Source organism: Neovison vison, chromosome 9, assembly GCF_020171115.1.
Source record: "Neovison vison isolate M4711 chromosome 9, ASM_NN_V1, whole genome shotgun sequence".
In the NCBI taxonomy this organism is placed as follows: Eukaryota; Metazoa; Chordata; class Mammalia; order Carnivora; family Mustelidae; genus Neogale; species Neogale vison.
Window position 1 is genome coordinate 61,219,487 of NC_058099.1, and position 24,844 is coordinate 61,244,330.

The following is a 24,844-nucleotide window of genomic DNA, read 5'->3' on the forward strand; positions in this document are numbered from 1 at the left end:
AGCTTTTTTATATATACATAGTTTTAACATATTTATTATATTAAATACAAACACACAACCCTTATTTGTTCTGTTTCTCTGAAGAACCCTAACACAACGCTGGAAAAAACTCTTCCCTATAGAGCCACCAATGTAGTAAAGCTGGGGATATCTCATTCCTCGCCAAGATAACAAAGATGAATAGGCCACAGCAGCCATAAAATGGTGATACTATTAGAAAGTATGTGATATTTGCGGTGCCTGAGTGGCTCAGTCAGTTATGCTTATGGGTCTGCTTTCAGCTCAGGCCATGATCTCAGGGTCCTGGGATTGAGCCCAGCATCTGGCTCTCTGCTCAGCAGGGAGTCTGCTTCTCCTTCTCCCTCTGCCTGTCTCTCCACCTTCTTGTGATCTCTCTCTCTCTGTCAAATAAATAAATAAAATCTTTTTAAAAAACTTTAAAAAATAAAAGTGGTATTTGGAAATAAAACATGATTGAAATATTCCTACTTCTATAAGAGGCCTGCAACAAGGAACCAAAAATGCAAGTGATCGGAAGGGGTATGGCAGGGTATTAAGGGAGACACAATCAGACGAAAGAGAAGACCTGCTCACAGATTATTATAATTTATTTTCCCCTGCAGAAATGATCATTCACACAAATCCAGGCACATGCATCTGCTGCCCCTCCCTCGAAGGCTCGACTTGTGACCACACACACACACACACATCCTGCTGCTAAACCTCAAATCCTTTATCAAATGTGCCACATAATAGCAAATCAAGCTATAAAGAGTTTTGCTTCTTCATTCTTACTGACTTGCTCCTGAACAATTCTATGAATTTTAGGACCTGTGTTCTTCTCACAACGCCCACACATACTTAAAATCATCTTTGTATGGGTTTCACAGAGAGAGGAAACAGAAGGTGTCAAAGGAGAGATTTTTAGAATTAAAAAAAAACTTCCAGGATCACAGACATTCTTTTCCAATATACAAGGCTAAAGACATTTTAGGAAAGCTTAAAACCAGCTGGGTATGGTAGAGACTTGTGAAGTGAAAGGGAATTTAGGATTCATTAAAACACTACCATGGATAAAGACCTAACTATTTGCTCAGAAGTCTCCCATCCCACCCCACAATGCCCAGGAAAAACTCAACTCTGCCAGCTCAGTGGTCACCTGCACAAAAGAAGGCAGTTCTTAATTGAGCATGGACCTGGGCAGGGCTGAAAGCCAAGGCCTGGTCTCTTGCATCCTTCTCTGCTTTTCTCGCCCTTGCACATCCCTCCTCCTACTTTCTTCCTGGGGTTAAGAAGAGGCTCCAGAGCCAGATTCTGGGTCTGGATACTCTTCCTGACACTGATTAGCTATGTGTGACCTCGGAGAAGTTATTTACCTCCTAATGCCTCAGTTTCCTCAGCAGCAAAATGCAAAAAATAGTAGTGACTAGCATGTGGGGTTGTGAGGATGAAATCAGTTCAAGCACAACAAACTCTTGATGAAGTACTGGCCCGCGTCATGTCCGTGTCAGCCTAACTAATCTTGTGGAGTCCATTTTTCTGGACCCAGCAGGTGGTAAGTTGATTTTGGTTCATTTATTGCATTTCTCACATGGTATAGAAAGTACCCATTTACCAGCCTGCCTCCCCTGAGACTGAGCAGGAATCACACGAACATTCTCATTATCTTTCCCAGCACCTAGTGGTGGCGCACAGCAGGCTCTCAGTAACTGTGGACTGAATACTTCAAGACACTAATTCTAGGGTGCCTGGGTCCTGGGTGGCCCAGCTGGTTAAGCATCTACACCTTCAGCTCAGGTCATGATCCCAGGGTCCTGGGATCAAGTCCCACATTGGGCTCCCCCTCCTCTGTGGGGAGCCTACTTCTGCCTCTCCCTCTGCCTGCCACTTGGCTTGCTTATGCTCTCTCTCTCTCTCCCTCTCCTCCCTCTGTGCCAAATAAATAAATAAAATCTTTAAAAAAAAAAAAAAAAGAACTAATTCTAACCAGGAGAGCATGTCACCTCGGCTGCTGATTATGGATGGCAATGGCAATGCAGTAAAGTGAAGCTCCAGGTAGAATTCTGCAATGAAACACAGTTCACCATTTGGCTATATAATCAAATCCTCGAATTTCTTTATTTGTCTAAATTCATTTGCTTTAAAAATCTTTCAAATAAGGTCACTTTGTTTACATACTTGTGCCTCTTAATGGCACTGAAAAGAAAGCATAACAAAGCTGACTGAATCAATGTTACTTTTGCCCCAGGAGAACAAAATTCAAGAAATATTTATGAGCAGTCTCCTACAGTTACATTTAATTATCAATTGCACATAACACATAATTATTAAAGAATCATTAAGAAATGTCCTTCCAAGTATAAATAAGAGCAAGGCATCAACAGACCCAAGATAAAGCAGAGGTTACAACAACATTTTTGAGGCCTGGCTCTCCCCAAATGCCATTTCTCTTAACTACAAAAGAGATAACAAGATGACCACTAGAATAACCCTGGTCTCAGGTATGTGATTTGACCTTGGTTTCAAAAAACCTTCTGTGGAAAGTATTCTTCTTGTGAAACATCCTATTAAAAAGCAAGCCTATGAGACACGTTCACTAGTTTCTCTAAGTCCCAAGGTGTTAATGGAGGGGACAGAAGAAGGAGACAGACAGACATGAATACGCACACACCTACTCCTCCTATACAGACCAGACAAGTTAAGATGATCAGTAAAAGTCACCGTCTCTTTCCTGTGTGACTTTTGTTATTCCCATATGACACATGCACAGAGGTTTCTGTTGAATCACAGATATCACTGTTGGGTCAGATTAATAAAAACCATATTTTCCAGTTAAGCATAAGGAAAAGGAGGTAATAAAAGAATTCAAATATGCTCATTCTCTGTAACAGAAAAGAATAGGTGAATTTGCATTTTATGTTTTCTGGACACATACACTTCTTTTTTTTAATAATTTTTTTATTTTTATAAACATATATTTTTATCCCCAGGGGTACAGGTCTGTGAATCGCCAGGTTTACACACTTCACAGCACTCACCAAAGCACATACCCTCCCCAATGTCCATAACCCCACCCCCCTTCTCCCAACCCCCCTCCCCCCAGCAACCCTCAGTTGACATATACACTTCTCATTTAATTAAAAGAATTTGGGAAGATGAGTCTAAGTTCATAGGACGCCTATGAAGAACACTGAGAACCTCCTAGAAAATAATACTTCTTTGCAGTGCCGAAAAGCACACCTGGATCAATTATTAAGTGAAATGTGTTACTCCAAAAGCCAAAAGCAGGACAGCTGAAAGGTACGGCTGGTTTAGTTATACAAAAATGAACTGGGTATGGACATTGGGGAGGGTATGTGTGATGGTGAGTGCTGTGAAATGTGTAAGTCTGATGATTCACAGACCTGTACCCCTGGGGCAAATGTTAGTAAGTTAAACAGTTAATAAGTTAACTTATGTTAATAAGAAAAAAAAGAAAAGGAAAAAAAAATGAACTGGGGAGCAGGGACCCCAGGAATTTACTCACCACTATATCCTCAGGGAATGTGTCTCTGCTGAAGGAGCCATCATCAAACACGACCTCATAGAAGGTCTGCGATGTCACAGCAATCACCCTGCAACTATAATAGCGGGTGTTCCGATGCTTTGTGATGACCGTCTGCCCCACAGAGATACCCTTCTCACCAGCCTTGGACTTCTAAAAGAGGCGGCACAGAAAAAGGAGAGAAAAGAAACAGGAGAAAGATAAAAGGTAGGGACAGAAAATAAAATATATATTTATTTAGGAAAAAAATTCACATGCTCATGATATATATTTTTAATTTCTAAACTTTTTATTGGGGAATAATTTCAAACGTAAAGGTTACAAGTATATGAGTAGTACACAAAGATACCTACATACTGTTGACCCTTTACCCAGATTCATCTGTTATCAATATTTTTAACATTTTGCCATTACTTTTTTGCATGTTGTCTCTATTTTATATACATGTATATTTATATATTAAAAAGTGTGTGTTTGTGTGTATATATATATACACACACACATATATATATTCTGCCCAGAACAATTTAAGAATAAGCTACATATATCATGGGCTTTTACTCCTAAATACATCAGTTGTGTATTTTCTAAAAATTAGGATTTCCCTTTACATAAACACAGTATTGTTATAGTTACTAACTTCAGTGAATCTAACATGGATACAATACTTTAATCAACAATGTATGTTCTAATTTATCAACTGAGCCAATAATGATATTCATGGTTTCTCCCACTCCCCCACCCCACACCTGCTCTCAAGTGCAAGGTCCAATCAAGTCAGGTACTGCACTTAGCTTCTGCTTCTCTTTAGCCCCTTCTAATCTGGAACATTTCCACAGCCATTCTTTGTCTTTGTGATCATGAGTGCTACTTCTCAAGAATACAACACTCCCTTCTCCCTCTTTTTTTAATTGAGCATTTGCCTGATGTTTCCTCATGATTAGATTCAAGTTCTACATTCCTGGTCAGAACACTACAAAGATAATGTCATATTCTTCTTAGGATATTACTTCTGGAGGCACATGTCTGTCTCTCTGCTCTCAATGGTGATCTTAATTTTGATCCTAAACGAACTGTAGTCCAATCTCTCCACATTACAATCACTGTTTTTTCCCTTACAACTAAGAAGCAATATGTGGGAGAAACTTTAATACCATGCAAATATCCTGTTCCTATATACATCTGCTTAGGTTTAGCATCCATTGATGAGCTGCGCCTGATCTAATCTTTACTGTGCTGGTGGCGATACGCTGCGTTCTGCTGCTCCGGCACTCCCTCCACATACACTCGCTGGCACTTGCTATCTGTTAAGCAAGAGTCTCCTACTCTCCCCACATCCTGCTCTTATGTGGGGGAGGGGAAGACAAGGTAGAAGCCTGTAGAAATGGCCTGGGGTCAGACTATGGGGGTGGGGTGGGGAAGGGAGAAGGGTAGCCCTTTGCCATCCTAAGGAGTCAGGACTTATCCTATGGGCCCAAGGAAGGCACGGAGAGGTTTAAATATAGAAGAAAAGTGATCCAGGTTTACATGGCTATAGGTGAAGAAGGTGAGTGGGGAGCTTATTACACCTGGCCAGGTGGGAGATGAAACCTTGGAGTAAGGAACTAAGGACAAATGCTCATGATTTGGATGGAGGGGCGACGCCCTCCCAACAAGCATGTTCCTACAGTCTCTTAGTTGTAGAGTGAGCTCTGACATCTAGTTTCTCACATGCCTAACAAAACAAAATCATTCCCCAGTCACTGCTGGGTTGTTTGGGGAATAATCAGGTGTATAGCATCTAATAGTTATAGTCAGTTAGGTGTATAAACATCTCAATAAAAGACAACAGTAAGTAAGTGCACTATGTTTGAAGTAGAAAACATTTGTTTTATTTATAAGTTTTCTTTTTAAGTTTTCTGTTTGTCTATTTTAGTAATTTCTACCCCCAACATGGGGTTTGAACTCATGACCCCAAGATCAAGAGTGGTATACTCTCCAACTAAGCCATCCAGGTACCCGTGAAGTAGAAATCATTAATAGCTAGGCCACAGTATGTTATATGTGCTGAAATAATTACCTAATTTCCTATTTCATTTCTTCACCCAACCCCTTCAAATATATCTAACCTTTCAAAGTAAGAAAACAATTCAAATGTAATAATGAAATGTGAATAAAAGCACAGTCTGTAGTGATATAACTCCAAAATTGGGCCCATGACTGTTCCGTAAGACTGTACCATTTACAGCTAACCGTAGGAGGCAAAATTTACAACCTGTGTGACCATACATAGTGGCCCTAAGTGGCAATGGCAGCACTTTCTGCAGATGTTGTCCCTCTCTGTCAAACTGACTTAAAAACACTCATGCTCAGGACTGCAACTACTGTATTTCATTATGGTATTAGTTTCCTTGTGCATATTTTATTAAAATTGGAATTAACCCTGTAAGGAAACAATGGTTTGGATTTGAATTCTAAGCTCTGCTACTTACTAGCTGTGTGATCTTGTGATCTTGAACCTTTATCAGCCTCAGTTTGTTCATCTGTAGAAGGGATAATACTTACATTAAAGTTTTGCTATAAAAACAGGATAAAATACATCAACTACCTAGACTCATGGGCAACTGTTAACTGGTTTCATTTTTGTAAGTGGAGAACATACCTAGGACGCTAGCCCCAGGTTAATAAGCCACTCTTTTCTGCTGTCCCTCAGTAATTGGCATGTATGACTGCAGCACCCTGATTTCACATAACAAAGCTGAATCCAGCCCCAAACCATCACTGCCTTGCTCTTTACTTCATCTACTTCTGATTCTAAGTCTTGTCAAACGTGGCCACAAAGCTATGGTCCTTAGGAAAGAAGGCATATGGAGGCCTCCTCCCCTAACCCCAATGCTCTGAAAGCCTGTGTTTGCAACTCCCTTAAAACCCTGCCCAAATTACAGTTTCATTGACTATTCCTCCTACAGCAGAGTAAAATCCATGCATCAGCACCAGGCCTACATGCCTTTTTTTTTTCCTACAGTACCCACCACAGCATGAAAAATACTAATGCCGCTGGATAAACAACAAATGAATGAATGAAAGAAAGAATAACTTTTAAAAATGAACAAACTGTGAGAGTGGGTACAGATATATTTTCAAAATGGGAGAGGACTGATTCTAATTCATGGCCCAGAAAAGAGGAAAACAAAGGGGAGTTATAGGAAGATGTTACTCTTTCTTGGGGTGGATAGGCATGTATGTGGGTTGGGGGGGGAATAAAGAAGGTTTATGGTGAAATTCACAGGGTCTGGAAAGTGGAAGTGGTCAGTCAGGGAAAGAGAAACACAATACAGGTTGATAGAGGAAAAGGCTGACTCTAGATTATAATCACCTTTTTCTTACATAGGACCTGAAATTTATGCAAACTAGCTGGCTGGGAAGATGGTCAACACACAAATTAAATGCCTTCATCTAAATAAAAATTTCCATGAGCTTTAGGCATGACATTTCATGGGAGTATTAAGGAAAACAGATTTTCCCCATAATGCTATTTTGATAGGCTTTCTGATTTGTTTTTGCAGGGAAAATTTATTGACAAGCATACCCATAACTGATTATACATTCTCAAAAATATTTCCTGTCAGAAAAGCGCAAGAATTTATTGATGTTAACATTGTCATTTCTGATCAAAGAAGACAGACGTTATGCAAGAGGTTCCATCAGATTATAGAAATGGCTATGGTATTTTGAAGATTAGTACACAAGGTAAGGCTGTGGAAGTTAAATTTCCTTTAACATGCACTAAGCAGAAATGAAGAGTGGTTTAAGGGAGAAAAAAAAGCACAACTTCTTTTAAAGAAAGCTAGAGCCACTTTGAAATGCTGCGGATGGAGAAAAAATGTTAAGTAGGAAATGTTACAGATATTTCACAAAAGCATCAGAGAGTTTTTGGGGCACAATTACATAGGTAGAGTTACCAACACACATCCATATACCTGAGTTAATTAAAATTCTCCCAATAACACTGTGACATAGTTGTTATTTTCATTAAATAGATGAAGAAGCTGAGGTACACGTCAAGGACTTTTCCAAGATCTCAGAGATGGTGAGAAGCTAACATGGGGCTCACAGGCAGGCACTCTTCTATCTTGAGTGCCCTGGTATCATCAACCATCAGAATAAACGTTGACAAAAATCAGAGGAGAAATAAAACCTACCAGGAAGTGGACCTAATGGAATTAACACACATGCCTAAAGAAGTTACATTTTGGGGGCGCCTGGGTGGCTCAGTGGGTTGAGCCTCTGCCTTCAGCTCAGGTCATGATCCCAGGGTCCTGGGATCGAGCCCCGCATCGGGCTCTCTGCTCAGCAGGAAGCCTGCTTCCCCTCCTTTCTCTCTCTCTGCCTGCCTCTCTGCCTACTTGTGATCTCTGTCAAATAAATAAATACAATCTTTTTAAAAAAAGTTACATTTTTCTTTTCCTTTCTTTTCTGATTTACTGAGTACTTCCTTTGTTCTACATACGCACTGAGAAATTTCTCAGGTAAGAAATAATTTTTATCTCCTCGGTATACTCAATTCAACTAGCAACTAGGATTTGGAGTTTATCTGGATATGAAAAATGTAGAATGTATAATTGCACATATAGTCCATTTTTCCATATGTACATGTAACACACATATACACACTGTGGTAAATTGCAAAAAATACCAATAATCTTTACTCATTCTTGTTTTTGCATCTGCTGCAATGAAACCTTGAAGCTCCTTCTATCAAGAGCTGGACTCTATTTCCTCATCCCTCAAATCTGGGTTCGTCTTGCAACCTGTCCTACCTAGGCCAAAAGAATACAACAGAAGTGTGCCAATCCAATGCCTTTGTTCAAGAAGCCTTGCACCCTTCTGCTATCATCTGAACAAACTTAATTATCCTACTAACAGATGAGAGATCACATGGACCAGAAGTCACATCTGGGGCCCTAGACATGAACCCAGATAGAAAATGGTAAGTAGTTCTACAGCTGACCATAGATGAATGAGGCAATCTGCTTGGAAGGAAAGAACCACCCAGCTGAGCCCAGCCTAAATGTATGACCTACAGAATCACCAGCTACAGTATTCTCATTGTTCTAAGCCACTACAGTTTATTTGCTCTTTCTTGTACTTCTCTGTACTTTCTATTATGTGTTTATTTAATTATTATTGAAAACACTAAGTGTAATAAAATTATAAGAGTCCTTGCAAGTTTCTAAATTCTTTAAACAACAGTCAGGTCTACTTAACTGATGTGCTCAAAAAAAGCTGAAGTCAAATTATTTAATAAGCAAAGACAATGCTCTCATTTATCTTTCTCTTAAATAAGATAAAAGAAGGACTTAAAATGTACACTTTGTAAAGTGGAAGGACACATAAATTTAGTTAAAAAATTTCATCTGAGTTAACTTCTATTTCTTATATTTAGGCCAAATGTGATATAAAAAAGGGCATCTTTATTTTGTTCTTAATAATCATTACTGATTCCTAAGACATATTACTTCAGTAAAATGAACACATTTTGTTCTCAGGTTTTCTTAAAAAACCAAGAACAGCAACAAAATAAAAACAAAAACAAAACCCCTCAACAAAGCTTTTTGGGACTCACTGCTATACCTGTCTTTCCTATCGTACTAAGTCACCTATAAGGGGCAGCACAAATAATAGGATCCAATTGTTTACATGTAGAAGAGTTTTCTCTCCACTATGTTGCTTTCAGGTGTGGGCTTAGAAGGGAAAGAGGCCCTTCTTACATAGCTCTCTAACTTTCCCAAGACTCTACTGATGTTGAAAGTGACACTTGGGGGAAAAAAAAAAAGACTTCTAACTATCAATGATCACAAACTGAATAAGGAGAAACAGATGTTCTTAATACCTGGATTGGCTCATCAAAGGCACACCAACATCCAATAGGCTAACTACAAAAAATTTAAAGAAAGAAAGAATAGGGAAAGGAAGGGACAAAACAGGATGAAAGAAATCACCATTACCTGACAAGTATACTATGGCCATAAATTCCAAGCCAAAGAGCCAAGAACCAGCTAGCAAGTGATGCAAAGAGGAAAAGTAATGCAAGGACGGACATAGAAAAAAGTGACACTTAAACAAGCAATTACTGAGTGCTCCTTACAAGTAAGACACCTTGCTAGGTGCTGAGGATTAAATAAAAGAATGAGAAAGTCCCTTCTCTCAAAAGCTGGTAGGAAAGAGAGACATAGTTGACCAAAATGCAAAGTATTAAGAATGCCCAGTTGAAGGCACAAAGGGACCCTTCACAGACTTCACTACAGGGAACTTCTGAACCAGATTGGGGGGAGCCAGGAAGCACTCATGTACACATGTCAGGAAGGCAGTCTGAGTCCAGTGATTAATGCCATGAACTCCTACCATTGGCTACCTTGTGAGCCTGTGGGCACCTATTCAGAACGGTGGTTTTAAATGCATAAAAGAAAACAATGAAAGATTACAGAAGAAACTAATTGAAATAATACTGAAAAAACAAATTTGTGGTACAATATCTTTGCCTCTTTAATAATGTATTAAATACTAATATCTAGTGGCAGATCTAATAACTATTACTATCCTACTTTCAAAGTTGTGAAGAACATAAGCAATATTTTGAAATCTCTGTTACAATGATAATGTGATTTCTACTGTGGACAGAGTCTCAGAAACTGCTAATACCACCACTGCCTCAAAAGTGACAGACTTGTTAAATTCTAGCTAGAGTTGATGGAATACAATTATAAATCTTTTCTCATCCTCTAACAGACAAATTTTCCTTGATATTAAAATATAAAAAAGATTTTATCACCTGGAATATTTAAAGGCACTAACAACCTTATAAAAAATTACAACAATATTATTTATAGAATGGTGCTTGTATATACGGAAGATAAAAGGGCACAGTGAAATGAAACTCAAAGGAGGCATCCCTGTGAAATTACAGAGGCATTATGGCTAATTCTGGGGTGACCTAAAGTGACACAAGAACCTAACTTTAGTACTGAGGTTGGAATGTACACTGCATTCTCCAATATCATCTCTCCCCATTGGGTTTTTGAGAGCGGAGAGCAGTTGGTTCACATAAGACCTCTAAAGCAAAGGTTCAGGGAAGAGTCCTATGTGGAAGAAGGAAGGAAGATTCCTATACTTTGCCAAGATGGATCTTCTCTGGTCAGACCCAGCAAAGTCTCAGCTGCAAATACACCTTGATGAAGGGTCATCCACCATCTGACAAGATGAGTGATGGTCAGAAATGTCATCTTGGGAAAATCCCTTGTGGAGGCCAAGAAAAACAAGGCTGTACCCACCTCGAGTCCAGCCCTGAGATAAGTACAGCCATCTTGGCAAAGCAAAAGCTGACACCTTGCACTCCCTCTCCACCCACTCCCCTCCCCTTGGTAATATGTGTGACATTCCTCAGCCACCCCTGGCTGCCCTAAAAGAAAAACAAATAGTTAACTTGCAGAGATCACAATCCTGCAAGACAGGAGTCTCCCTTGGTTTACAAATGTCCTAGAGATTTAATAATAGCACAATTTCCAGAGGCGAATAACTCAGTTCCCCAAGCCCTAATGTTGCCCTCCCCACCATAAAACTGAAGGAGGCTGAGGCAGAAGGAAATGGAAATAAAGTTAAATTTCTTCCAAACCCAAATCTCACTAACAAGGGCATTTGATAGGAGAAGTGTGAAACTTTATCTCTAAACCTCCAAGATAGTGTCAGCAATCATTCCCAAGCATATGACCCACTGATATACATCTAAAGGGTCTCACGAGATTTTTATTACTGGTAATGAATAACCTTTCTCCCAACAATAGCTAGCCCCTCAAGGTCCTGGAGACCTTGCTTCCAAATTTTCTGAGAGACTTACATCATTCCCCTTTGTCCTCACCCACCGACGAGTCCACCCTACTCTGCCTTTAAAAACTCTGACTGTAATCTGGTTCAGGGTCCAAGTCTACTCCACTGTGTCGGGTGTACTTGGGCCCAAGCTTAAGCATGTCACCTCAGGGTCCAAGTCCCTACTCTGCTGTGTTGGGTATACTTGGGCCCAAGCTTAAGCTTGTCAAATAAACCCTCGTGTGATTGCATCGGTGCTTAGCTCCTTGGTGGTCTCTCAGACGCGAAAACTCGGGCATAACACCCTGACTGGGTTCTCCATCTATATAATAATGTTTAAAATAGTGTAAATCTGAATATAATTGTGTATGCAGAGCCAGCAAAGCTGGAGAAGTAACTTCTCCAATAAATAGGCCAAAATGGACATTCCCATTTCTCTCCAGAACTCCTTTACCTTCTCAACTTAATTATTTCTCCCTAATTCCTATGGTTTAATAACCCATGAGATATTATTATTGTATTTTTTAAAAACCATTTTATAAAAATCCCTACAGGGATCTGAGTAAATAAATTAATACACACTATTCTTCTTTTACCAAACTCATGCAGTAGAAGTCACTCATATAAAGTTACCTTGTATAATGAAAGCTTTCTTTGTAAAATTACAGGCACTAGGTAAAAATCTTCTACCCAGAAAAACCTAAATCCCTCAGGCTTCATGAAGAAATAATTGCTCTATTGGCAAAAATGCACATGCAGACTCATAAAAATGTCACAAGTATTTAATTTTCTACATGTATGTTTGTTCACGTGTACTTTTATTTCTTGTGGGTTTTTAAGTACAAACATACAATACAGTGGGAAATGGTGGTAAGCAGTTTTCCAGAAGATTTAAGGTCTTATTCATTCTAATGTCTATAGAAGATACTGAGAAAAAACTAATTCTTTTACATTTGAGTCATTAGCTCACATCAGAGGTCTTATTTGGTAGGTAAGTGAAGAGGACTGGGACAGAAGAAACATCTCTAGATGCTCACTCTGTTAATGTAGGAAACTCTCAACAGGTCGGCATCACCTGCTTTTTATTCTGAATAGTAAACAACTTACTTCAAAAACAGCAAAGAGGAAAGTTCACCTCAGTTAGACTGGTGGAGTTGGAGGAGTATGAAGTCTCCCACTGTTAAGATGGAACTTGACACGAGCAACTCCTAAGTCACGTTCAAACTCATTAGTTGCTAGTGAACATGGGAGTCCCTCGATGCCTGCCCCAAGAAGCTCTACCTTGGGCTTTTACATTTCAGGGGCTCTTCAGGCTTCTTGGGTAGCAATAATGGAATGTGGAGAGAACTACAGGTACAACAAAATCTCAATCATTCACAGCAGGCTCTGTAGGTGTAGAAATTAACAAGCTGATTCTAAAATTTACATGAAAATGGAAAGAAACTAAAATACTCCAAGTAATCTTGGGGGGAAAAAAAATGTTGGAGGAATTACAACTTGGAGGGAAGGAGAAGGAGAAGTAATGGCTCAACTATAGGGTAATACAACTTAAAAATTACCTCAGAGGGGGCATTTTCAACAGAGAGAAGCAAGCATCTCTAAATGGTATTCTTCCCAAAAGGACTTCTAAATCTCAACTACAGTTGGGGAATGGGTTAAAAATAGCTAAAAATAGATGCCAAAAAAAAGTTCTTATCAAGGAAATCCAAAGTAAATCAGACTAATTAAATGGTTTTGTAGTTTTCTGTGCCACCAAAAAGGAAACCCAGGTAAATAATGACACCATATAAACTAACCCAAGCCATAGTCTCCAGTTGGAAAAGTGACTACCAAAACAGTAATCTAAATGAAATGTCACATATGCTCTGACCCTGATGATCTGGTAAACCTCTCTGAAGTGCAATTTTATCATCTATAAAATGTGTACAATCATATACCAGGGAGGTTGTGACTGTGAGGACCAAATGAGATAATGTAGTTATGTATGAAAGGGCACAGTAAACTACAGAAGGCACTGTACAAATATTAGGTGTTACATTAAATTTTATTCACCTTATCTACTTTGATACACTGTTCCCAACAAAGGAGGGTTGTCCCCCTGAATAGAAGAGAACATCATGGTGGGATAGGCAGTTGTGGTTCCATAAAGATACAGTAGTTATATGAGCATAAGTGAAGGGGAGGAAGAAAGGGGGGGGAGCAAGAAAGGAGGAGAGAAAAGAAGAGAAAGAAAGAAGGGGGGGATGGAGGAGGGAAGAGAGAGAAAGACACAGCAAGTGAGAAAGTGAGAGATTAATCTAAAGTGAAGCTTCCTAGCCTTCTTTTGAAATTGCAGGAGAAATAGCCATAGGGACAGTTGAAGAAAAGCTGGTCAAAAGTTTTCTACTGCCCATCACAACAGCAGAAGTGCAGAATCTGCCTAGCTACCCCACCAATGTTAATCAAAGAGGACAAACCCACAAAATCTTTCCATTATTAATCAAGAAAATATCCATCTACCTCTCTATCTAGTGTTAATTAAATGCATCTATGTGCCTAACACCATGCTTGAAAGAGAAATGTGTGGGGTTCCTTTGGAGGCAGGAAGGGATGGCAAAAAAACTGAGAGGTTCCATAGAAGGAAGCTTTCCTTTCCAGTTTCATGACTGTAGCCCCCATGTTCTCTTAAATATCACCTAAAGTTAATCTCTGTGGTCCCCACAGCCTTGGCAAAAGCTACTTCTCAGTATCTGGTAAGGGCACCAGTCTATTCCAAACACATGACAGATATAAATAATAACAGATTTGAAGGTAAAATTAGAAAATATTGAATATAAGGGTTTGGAAATTTTGTATTTTCTTCTAATTCCTGAGAAGTGTATGAGGAAAGGAGGGACAAACTTAACCAAAAGCCTTATCTAGTACTCAAGGAGGGACTAACAAAATGGAAAGTAACTGATTGTAACTGATTACAATATCTAATGCCCACAAAAAAAGAGCATTTCATTCCTTTGCCTCCTGCCCCATTCAAAGGCTTCTGAACACCCGATCAACTCAGTAATAGCTCAGAGAAAAATTAAAATAATGCTTTATTTAAAAATGTAGAAAGAGTAATTTCTTACATTTCTTCAGGTACTGCCCTCTAAAATTTCACAGATCCACTACACACAGTGGGGGATAAACAGAGAGAATCCATGAGATCTCACAAAGAAAACAAGCCAATTTCAGATAAGGAATGGTCAAGGAGGGGGCGTACCTCAGTGGGTTGAGCATCTTACGCTTAGTTTCAGGTCAGGTTGTGATCTCTGGGTTGGGATCAAGCCCCACTTTGGGCTCTGTGCTCAGTGCAGAGTCTGCATGGGACTCACTCTCTCTTTCTCTCCCCAGTTGCTTGCGCAAGCACATGCTCTCTCCCTCTCTCAACTAATAAAGTAAATCTTAAAAAAAAAAAAAAAAGGAAATAAAATGGTCAAGAAACCACCTAATTTTGCCTAGAAAGAAAAGAAGTGCTGATTTGCAGCTGTGAAATCATCAGATCCCAAGATGGCTACCAACATCCTGTGGAAAAGGACAAAGAAGCTGGATAACCTCAGGCTGACTGGCTTCCTGCCAAGAGACCTCACAAGGGCTTTTTAGTTAATCCAGAGTTTTATATAACATGTTTGTTCAAAGTGGACATGTAATGTTGACCTAGAGAATAGATTTTTAGATAGAAATGTTGGAACTCTTTTAATTGCCATTTCTATTGTTCATAGTAAATAGTCTTAAAAAGTTACATTTTCATTACATTTTGTCAGTATCTATGGATTTCATTACGACTATGACATCTAATTGCTGTTTTCTACATGAAGGAATAGAGAAACGCTGTCTCTTATGCTTTACAAGATGCGGGAATGTCAAATAACCCTTTCCTGTTGTCTGTCTGTTGACAGATTCCATTTGTATTTCTCCACCTCATCTGAGGTGTAGAAATGTCAATTTAACATCTAATGTCAATGTTAAAATATGGGATTAGTGTCACTACTTAATTTTCTTAACAAGCTATCAGACAATAATGCATGCTTCAATTATTTTCTTTTTAAAAAACAATTATAACTTGTTGAAAAGCTTAACATTTTCTGGGTACTGGGATATATCAATTCTGTGAAAATATGAGCAAGCATTTTACATGGAAACACACCTATACTGAAAAATGAAACGAGGTAAGTGGTTCTTGGAAAGACTTGATTTCCTCAGTATGTGTAGTCCCTGAAGTTGGCAAGTATCAACTGTGCCATGTAAACATTCCTTCATGCAGTACAAGCGTGATGGGAATAACAGAGCCAAGGAGGAAACGAACAATGACAAGTTTCTCCTGGGGATTCTGCTGAGTCTGCTTTTGTGATAAAAACCAAACACCTGTACCAAGATGCATCTCTTTCTTGATTTTTTTTTTTAAATAGAATCAGGATTCATTTGTAGTTTTACAAGGCCAGAATAAAAAGTTCAGCAATACATTCTTTTCTGTGAAGCCACACATTATCACACATTTTGAGAGAGATGAATATAACCAAGGCTGTCAGATAAGAGATCTCCTACTAATCAAGACTCTATAGAGGGTAACTATTAACACTCACCTTAAAAACACGTTAGGCCTCAGCCCCCCACATGGCTTCCAAATTATTTCAGGGGCTCCTGAAGTATTGCCTATTTGCAAAATAAATAAGGTGTCCCACAAAATATATGTTCTAACATTTTTTCAGTGCATTTGGATATTTCCAGGAAATACATTTGAGATGCTGTTCTTTTATCCAACCAGATTAAAGGATCAGAAATTTAAAGGATCAGAAAGTCTGGAGAAAGGCTACTCTAGGGGAGGAGATATTTTTCTGAACCCCCTGGGACCTGACTGTGCTTTCTACTCCTGGATGATGATGTGGTTTGCTGACCCTCTATCTGATTCAAGAGCTGACTGCTTGCAAGAATTTCCTTAAATGGAAGGGCCCAGACTCTCAAAAGTAAATTTTTTTCTAGAATGGACATGTAAATCCTTAATACAGAGCAACTGTATGGTCACAAAATATGACCTTTATTCAGACCCAACAGCAGCCAACTCCATGCAGACATTGCCACAACTCTGTAGCCCCTCATAGGGAACAAGGTAAAAGAGAAGAACCACTGGCATTCAGCCTCTGCTCCAACTACATGGTCTCCCTATTCTGATCAGTTTCTGTATCCCTGCTGATTAAAACTTGAATAGGCAATGGAGGCATCTGTTCTCTCTTCCCACAGATTAAAAATCCCTTGGAGCACTTCAGTTAGTATCAGAAATGTATCTAAAACACCTGCAGATGATGCTTGAACTGCGGCTGGTGCAAAGACCCTTCCCAAGTGGCCAGACTTGGAAAAAGATCTGGAAAAGGGGGAAGGACAGATGAGTAAGCTGAAGATGGCTCAATTTGAGGCACAAGAGCCTCTGGCCCAGAGTCTATGAGGTCCTGTGGGAAGCTTCTGGGGATAGTATCAGTGGAACTTCTCCTCTATGCCCCACAGCCAGGGCCAGTGATTCAATAGCAGGGCTGTCCTACCTTCTGCTGTGGGTCCACTCAAGCCCTTTTTCTCCTGACAAAAGGCATGGCAGAGAGAAGATCTACACTCACTGATCCCCACCCTGCCTGTGGAAAAGGCTATAGAAGTAGAAGGAGGAAGCTAAATGTGGGGTATTGAATAGAGGGCAGAGAAGTATGAAATAGGACATACTTTGTTTTCTTTATAAAATTAAGAAAAATGATGTCTTCACTGGTTTTACCTGATAAAGTGAACAAGAGGACAATTCCTTCCAAAAGTAAATATTCTAAAATGTCTGTTCTAAATATTTCTTCTCCTAGGCAAACCTGGTGTTAACTTTATCACTGGGATACATGGATTGAGATCTCAACTAAACATTTCTATTGATGAAAGGGTAAGGGGTTTCTTTTATTTACTATATGTTTGATTGAGGAAGACTGATCAGACTCAGGCCTGAATCACTGTAGTATTTTTTTTTATCCTTGTTAAGAATTTTTTACTCCAGATCTTTTCTTGGGTCAGAATTCTGGTTTTCAATCTCAGTGCAAAGTCAGCAGGGCATGTAGAAAATTTATTCTTATGTAGAATAAAAAACCATATACAAACACCAGATAATTGTCCATAAGTCTGAGAAGAGTATGTCGGTCATAGCAAATGTAACTGAACAGAGAGGGAGTTAGCAATATCTAAACTCTAATAAGAAAAACAACATCCACCAAAACAAACCTACTGCCAACAAAACACAAAGACACCCAGATCTGGGAGATAGGAAGAGATCATTCAGATCATTGTTAGATGAGTGCTAGCTAAATTCTGGTTCTCTTCTATAAAAGATTGGGAGAGAAACTAAAAGTGGACAGAGTTGAGCTACAGAACTGAGCTCCAGACTAAAGGAGGGAAAATTTTAAAAAGGAAAAAGAAAGGATGGATTCAATCCATTGCTGAGTTTGATATGTCAACCCTGTTGGAGCCAAGGCAAACTCACTGGCATTAGAAGCGCACACTTAGAGCAGACAAAACTCATAGCTATAACCTCCTCTGTGAATTCTACCTGACTGCCTTTAATAGAGTTAGCAGCTTCCTTCTTTCAGTTCCCAAAACACCCTTATCTTTATTTAGCCTATCTTATTATGGTCATAGAGCATAGTAGCTAAGAGCCTGGGCACTGAATCAGGTTGCCTAGTTTTGACCATTCTTCCCTTTACTACTTATGTAATATATAAAGTTATAATTTAAGTACCCCTTGCCTCAGTTTCCTCAACTGTAAAGAGGGGTTAATAGTAGTACCTACTACAAATGGTACCTTGAAGATTAAATGACATAATACTTGTAAAGCCTTTAGAACACAACTCATGTTGAATAAATGTGTATCATTATTTTTTCAAAAAAGTACATCTGTGTACAAAAGGTGTGTGAATGAGGGCAAGTCATGGGGAATGTTTAAAGTTAGGCTAAGTTTAAAAAAAAATTGTGTTTTTATTTCCAGGGCACTCCATGGATCCCTGTATATTGAATTGAACAGTTTCAAAGCAATCTAACTGAAGTTCTCCATAACTAACCTTTGTACCTAGATTATTTTTTATAAGCTGACTAGATAAATGCTAAGATAAGAAAAGAGAGGCAGGCAGTATGCATGGCCAACCTATTATCAAACAGTTTATCTCCAATACCAAAAGTCTTTAAAAAGTGGTCTTATTTTCCTTGGGCTCTTTTCATTTAAATATCTTGGAGGGGTCATAGTTTATGAGGTTTCTACCCTAACCCCATCCTTTCTTCGAAAAAGTTTAAAACATTTTCAAGTTTGGTGAACCATTCATTATCCTGAAATGATAATGAGTGGAAGCTGAGAGTCAGAAGGTCACCCTCCAGAGAGTAACAGGCCCATAAGAAATTAAAAGAATTTTAGACAAAACATCAAAATTTTATATTTTTCTAATATCCTAAAAATGATGGTATCAATGGTATCATAATATTTAGTGCCCTATATTTTCATTGCTTTACTGTTCCTTAAAGGAAGATAAAGATTGTTTTGGTTTCTTTTTAGAAGAGAGGTGCTTAGGTGATGATTGAAAGTGGGCTATTCTAGACGTATAAACATTGAAACCAATCCCATGACACTTGATCCAGTGGTTCAAACAAAAAAAGAAAACAAAGATCCCTAAAATTTTTATCAGCAACATAATATAAACATGTGTGGTATGACAACCTATGCTGAGACATAAAAAGACCAGATAATGGTAACAGGAGGAAGTATATTAATAAGCCCTTAGTATATAAATTAGAATATATAAATAAACTTATTAAAGGCAGAAAAAAATTGGACATATCAACATAAACTCTTGATCATTTGAAAAATAATTATTTTCCTGCTCTGTCACTAATGTGGCCCCTTGGCCAAAGCAGCTGGTGTTCTCATGAAACAAAAACAAAAAACACCCTTCATTCCAAATTTGGTTTCTAATAGTGAGCAACTTTAAAAAAGAACACGGGATCCTTGATGGGTAGCTGATTCCATGTTCGAAACAAGGAAATCAAGATGATTTTGCCAGTTTCAAAGATGTCTGCTAGTGGTTTTAAATTAGGAAAATAAAGTCACCTTGAAGAAGCTCAAAATGGTCAAAGTGTGACAGAAGCATCAAGAAGAAAATTAGTCAATTGGTGCCCACTGAATCTACAAAAGCTATAAACCAAAATGATGCTCAAAAGGGTCAAATAATATAAAGCACAGTCAAGCAAAGTCCTACCTACTGATGCGAATTAAATAAATCGTGCCTGATTACAAAAATATAATCCTATGGCCACCCATCAAGGGCCTGAGGGGCACCATATGGTAAAATGCAACATATGGTGAAATGTAATTCTGGTCTTCAACCCAAAATTCCTATTGGAACTAAATGGATTAAAAATCGCAAACCAGAGTCAGGGATAGACTCCAGGAAAACAGATTTCTAGAACTGTAGAACACTGAAGGGAGATATTACTTAGGTACCCGTCTGGGAACTGAGTTGATCCTCTTCTTCTAGTAGAATATGTGGTCTTCTTGACCTTGATGCTGACTTAAAAATAGGACTCCTACATGTCTATAAACATTTTACTAAATGAAAGACATGGATAATCAGTTTTCCTGAGTGAGTCCCAAGTATAAACACGTGTGGGACAGCGATATATCTTTTGTTTCAGATCTGGCAGCACCTTACACACAGGCAACTGCATATGCGCATTAAGGAGAGAGAGCCCAGGGAAGCTTTGTTAGGATAGGTTGAATATACTTCCTCCCTCTCTAGTCAAACCATTTCTTCTACATTTCTATATCCTTAGCTAATTAAATGGAAATTTATAGTGGGAGTATTTGTTGGGTCTCTCCCTATCCATCCACAATCAACCTGAAATACTGCAGATTCATTATAATTAATGAATTCATATAAATGTGTTTCCAATTTCTCGAAGGTTTTTTTGTCATTATGTGTTTTTTTCAAAAACCGATACTTGAAGTATAATATGCTATACCCCTGTGACTAAGAACTATTCTAGGGCTTACAGTTTAGGAGCTTTGATCATCCATTGTTTCACATGTAGGTAAAGTGAGAATTATTTTTATATACCAAGGGAAGATTTTTTTTTTAGGTTAGTTTCGACAGATATTTTCACCTTGGTACCACCAAAGTTTAGTTATAGAGGAACAGATTAACCAGATGTGCCATCTCGCTCTGAGCCCTTCACCAGATCCTGCACAACGTGGGTCCCTGTCCTGAGCCACACATAGTGATGGCACAGAAGGAGTTGTACTGAAGCTTGTCTGGGGAGCTGGCCTGGAGACCAGGCTGAGAAAAAAAAAGTAAGTGCCAAACAAAGTCTCAAGTTCTAGTACAAGGATGAATGCCCAAATAAGACTGGGAGGATTCCTAGAAGGGTAAAACAAAAAAAACAAGAGGACCTTCCAGAGTAGGTGGTGCTAATAAAGAAGCCAATAGAACCACTGCCTTCCATTATCCACATCAATAACAGTGCCTTGAAATAAAGGGCACATTTGAAATATCTGATACAACGTTGACATAAAGATGCTCAACAAATACAAGTTCTTTTTCTTTTCCACTAATCTCATTCATTAGCATTAAAAAATTATTGTAACAAATTTATACCAAGCAGCTTCTATGGATGGCTAAGTGCTAGTCGAAGAGAGAAAATATTAATTAATCCTAGCTTAAAAATCTAACTAAAATAATGACCTAGCTGAAAAAATATAGTTAAAATAATATGGAATAAAATAGTACACAAAAGAGTAGGAAAACATTTGTCCACTAAGGTGTTTTCTCTACACAAGTTCTTCTTTTTTTTTAATAGGTGACTGTCTCTATGTTAGTAGCCAAAACTTAGAAAATTATGAAGAAATTTCTCAAATGTCACATTTTTCAAGAGGGGAAGGCACTGAGATAAAAATGATGTACCTCATATAAGATACTTTATTAAAAAGGGCTTTGTTCATTGCAATGAATGAATGCATAAAGTGCAAGTGATTTCAGTGTTCCAACACTGGAGTATATTGAATATTCTAATCAAATATGAAGGTTTGTTGATATAATTTCCCCCCCCCAAAAGATCTGTGCATGCATCTTCTCACCTCCATTGTCCTCCATTATTCAGGTGTCTCTTCCATTGGACACCCCCTAGTTTACTCAGGTGTGAAGACACAGACCTTGTGGTAGCTTTAAGGAGGTATATAATTGATGAGTAGCTCATTATTTGTTCCCAATTTCAAAATCATTTTACTATATATTATGTTCTTTAGTTTTTCCCTTTCCTACAAACATCTGTGCAACATCCACATAAGTGGTTAGGAATACATCCAATGGAACCTTCCAAAATAGAGCCAGGAAAGAGGTCACACTGAATCATGGCAAAGGGTGGGTGGTCAAGTACCACAACAGTATAACATAAACACACGTGCACACATACACATGCACACACAAATTAAATCTTACATTTGAAAGATAGCAGGTGCCAGTCAAAAAGTATGCTTGACAAACACACTGAAAAATACATATAAAAATTTAGATTAAAATAACAGGGATTAGCTGTGCACTTCTGTAACATATTAGTATCCTTAAGACTTTGGAAGCTACTCGTTTTTTCAAATACGACTTTTTTTTTTTTTTTTTTAAAGATCTATTTATTTCTTTGAGAGAGAGAGAGTGACAGAGAGAAAGAATCCCAAGAAGACTCATGCGAAGCCCATCTTGGGGCTCAATCTCACAACCTGAGCTGAAACCAAGAGTCAGATGTTTAACCAACTGTGTCATCCAAGCACCCCTTAAATACTACCTTTTCAATTAAAAGGATGCTTACTGTCTAAAGGAAGAATGCATTATAATAAATCAGATGAGATTTTTAGACTATTATCCAGAATGAGTTTATGCTCAAAGCCCAGTAACCTTGAAAATCTAGTATATTTAGAATATTTTTGGCATTAAAGGAAGAGTAGGAGTTGCCTTAAATCAGTACTTTGGGTGCAAAAAAACCACAAATAATTGGGAGAAATAAAAGAATAAAGGAAACAAAAACCCTTAAGTGAGTAAAAATGTAGATCCTACTGAAGCAACTTCATTTCACCTAAATTATACAGGCATCCTCTATTCTGTCAAATGACTGGTAATGCCAGGTTTGCCTAAATTTTATTTTACAGTTTTCACTGCTATGATTCAGCAATTGCCCACTACCCCCAAATAATCAGGTATGGTGAAAATATAGTCAAACTGTAGTTCCAGCTTTTGAAAGCATAACCCCTGGCATATTCAGTTTACACAAAAAGAAATACTGGAATTAATTTGAACTTTTTTATGCTTGAAAGGTAAAGCATATTCAATGCAATAGGGGCAATTCATGATGCTCTTAACCAACATTACCAGCGTTTGAATTCCTTCTGGTTAGTTGTCATTTTGGGGAAGAAGCCACACTGAAGTCCAACTGAAGAATAATGAATAAGTAACAGCTACCAGGAATATATTTTGGAAATTCAGTATTCACAGTGCGTCCTGCTAGAGAACTTTGCAAAGGCAATTTATGAACACTAAAATTTTACCTTCGTAAGGAAAAATTACCATTTAATATAAATTATATGATGTTTCCCCATGTTTGACAAAGTGTACCGAACTTAAAGTAGATCCACAGAGGAGAGTGAGTAGATGTTCTTTTTGATCATCATTTATGAAACACTTAGTGACATAAACTTGACTGAACCACCCATCATAGTCAGGAGGAATGACATCCTGATTAGACACATGGATCTCTTTAATAACAACTTTAATATAATCACCAGTAACCACAGAGCTTTGGAATATTAAAATAAGAATGTGTGAACCCAAGCAAAGCTTCAAATGAACACCTCTAGCTCCATTCAAGGCTGGGAGTTTGGAATTCAACAAATAATAGAGAATGGGCTGGAAAAGCATTTATATTCCAGCACCTGTTGCTCATTAACAGAATCCACTTGGGCAAGAAACTGAAACTTTTAGTACTTAGGTTTCTTATCTGAGAAGCAGGGATAATACTAGTCATGTGGCCCAGTTCACAGAGAATTGTAACACCAAAGCCAGCAACAGCAGCGGTAGTAAAACAGAGTATTAAAACAACTTTCATTTTCTGAGGGCTTATTCTGTGGACTGAAAACAAGACAGTGAGATAGGCATGCCTTTGTTTGTAGACAAGGAAGTTGAGGCTCCAAGATTAGAACTTGCATAAAGTTGCACATGTGTTGCTGGCAAAGTCCAAAAGCGAACACAAACTACTCTGACTCAGGAGGTCATGATCTGGTTCACATCTCAAAATGCGTTCCCATGTGTCATCTAATGAGGTAATGCTATTGACCATACATTGTAAATGGCAAAGCACCACAGTAATGCAATGTGTTATTGCTGTAATTTTTAAAAAAGTTGTTAAAATGTATTTTCTGCTGAATATATAATACTATTCTTAGCAAAAGCCCATTAATTCAAGAAACTAAGGAAAAAGCATGAATGGATATGCAACTTGTCACCTAAAACATGGAAAGTAAAATAGATTTGACAGTTGGTGATGTCATCTCATACATTTGTGCATTTACACACAACTGAACAAAGTCCCAACCCACAAACATCAAGTATCTCCCAAGACACCAATGGAAATTGCTGGAATCATTAAAAAGTCAAGAGACTTGTTGTGTATGGTCATGGCTTCCCAAGCCCAGACTGACAACCTGGCAGGCTGCTCACAGGAGGTTATTAGACACATAGGACAAGTATGTTAGGCTGCAAATAGTCTGTGGCCAAGCCTCCCAGGGATAGCAAAGGGCAGAAAGTTAGCAAAACTGCCTCTTGTTGGCAGCCAAAAACAATTACAGTGAACTGGAAAAGTAACAAAGGCATATCAACCATCTCCACACTGTCCTAATTTTTCTAAGCATTTAAACAAATGAAAGATTCTGTTTGCCAACAACAGGCAAACTAATCTATAGTTAAATTTACATGTTATTTACTTGCAAACACCCTTTGCCCAGAAAAAAGTTTGGTCCTGAGTGAAATAGAAGAGGCAGAAAAAAGTGACCTCTATACTTCTCTTCTACATTTCTGCTTTTCTGCAATTGTCCTCACTTAGCTTATCCCACCTCAGGCAGCAAGGCCCCAGAAATTTGTGACCACTTGCCCCCTTCCCTTTACTGTGGTACTGCTCTTTGTTTCTTCTAGAAGAGATGAAATAAAACCCAAAGGCCAGAATGTACAGGTATGAGGATCAGGACACTGATGGGTCCTAGGCAAATACTAGTAAATAATAATGTATAATCCCTGCCCTCGAGGAACTCATAGCCAGGACACATCAACAATGAGTAACACTACCGAGGAAAGCATGCTAGCCCTGGGAAGTGTACAGGAGGGAACTCATATTCAGTCTTGGCATCAGGGA

General features: G+C 38.4%; 1 protein-coding gene across 5 annotated transcripts in view; it reads right to left on the reverse strand.

The window, feature by feature from the left end:
* Positions 1 to 24,844, reverse strand: part of KDM4C (lysine demethylase 4C) — a 476,304-nt gene that overhangs the window by 41,662 nt on the left and 409,798 nt on the right. For 3 of the 5 annotated variants that reach the window (XM_044265695.1, XM_044265697.1, XM_044265696.1), the window contains exons 19-20: positions 6,016 to 6,066; positions 3,527 to 3,697 (exon numbers count right to left, since the gene is read on the reverse strand). In XM_044265695.1, coding sequence (XP_044121630.1) covers positions 3,527 to 3,697; positions 6,016 to 6,066 — 222 coding nt within the window. The remainder of the gene's footprint in view (positions 1 to 3,526; positions 3,698 to 6,015; positions 6,067 to 24,844) is intronic. The other 2 variants (XM_044265698.1, XM_044265699.1) reach the window with 1 other exon arrangement.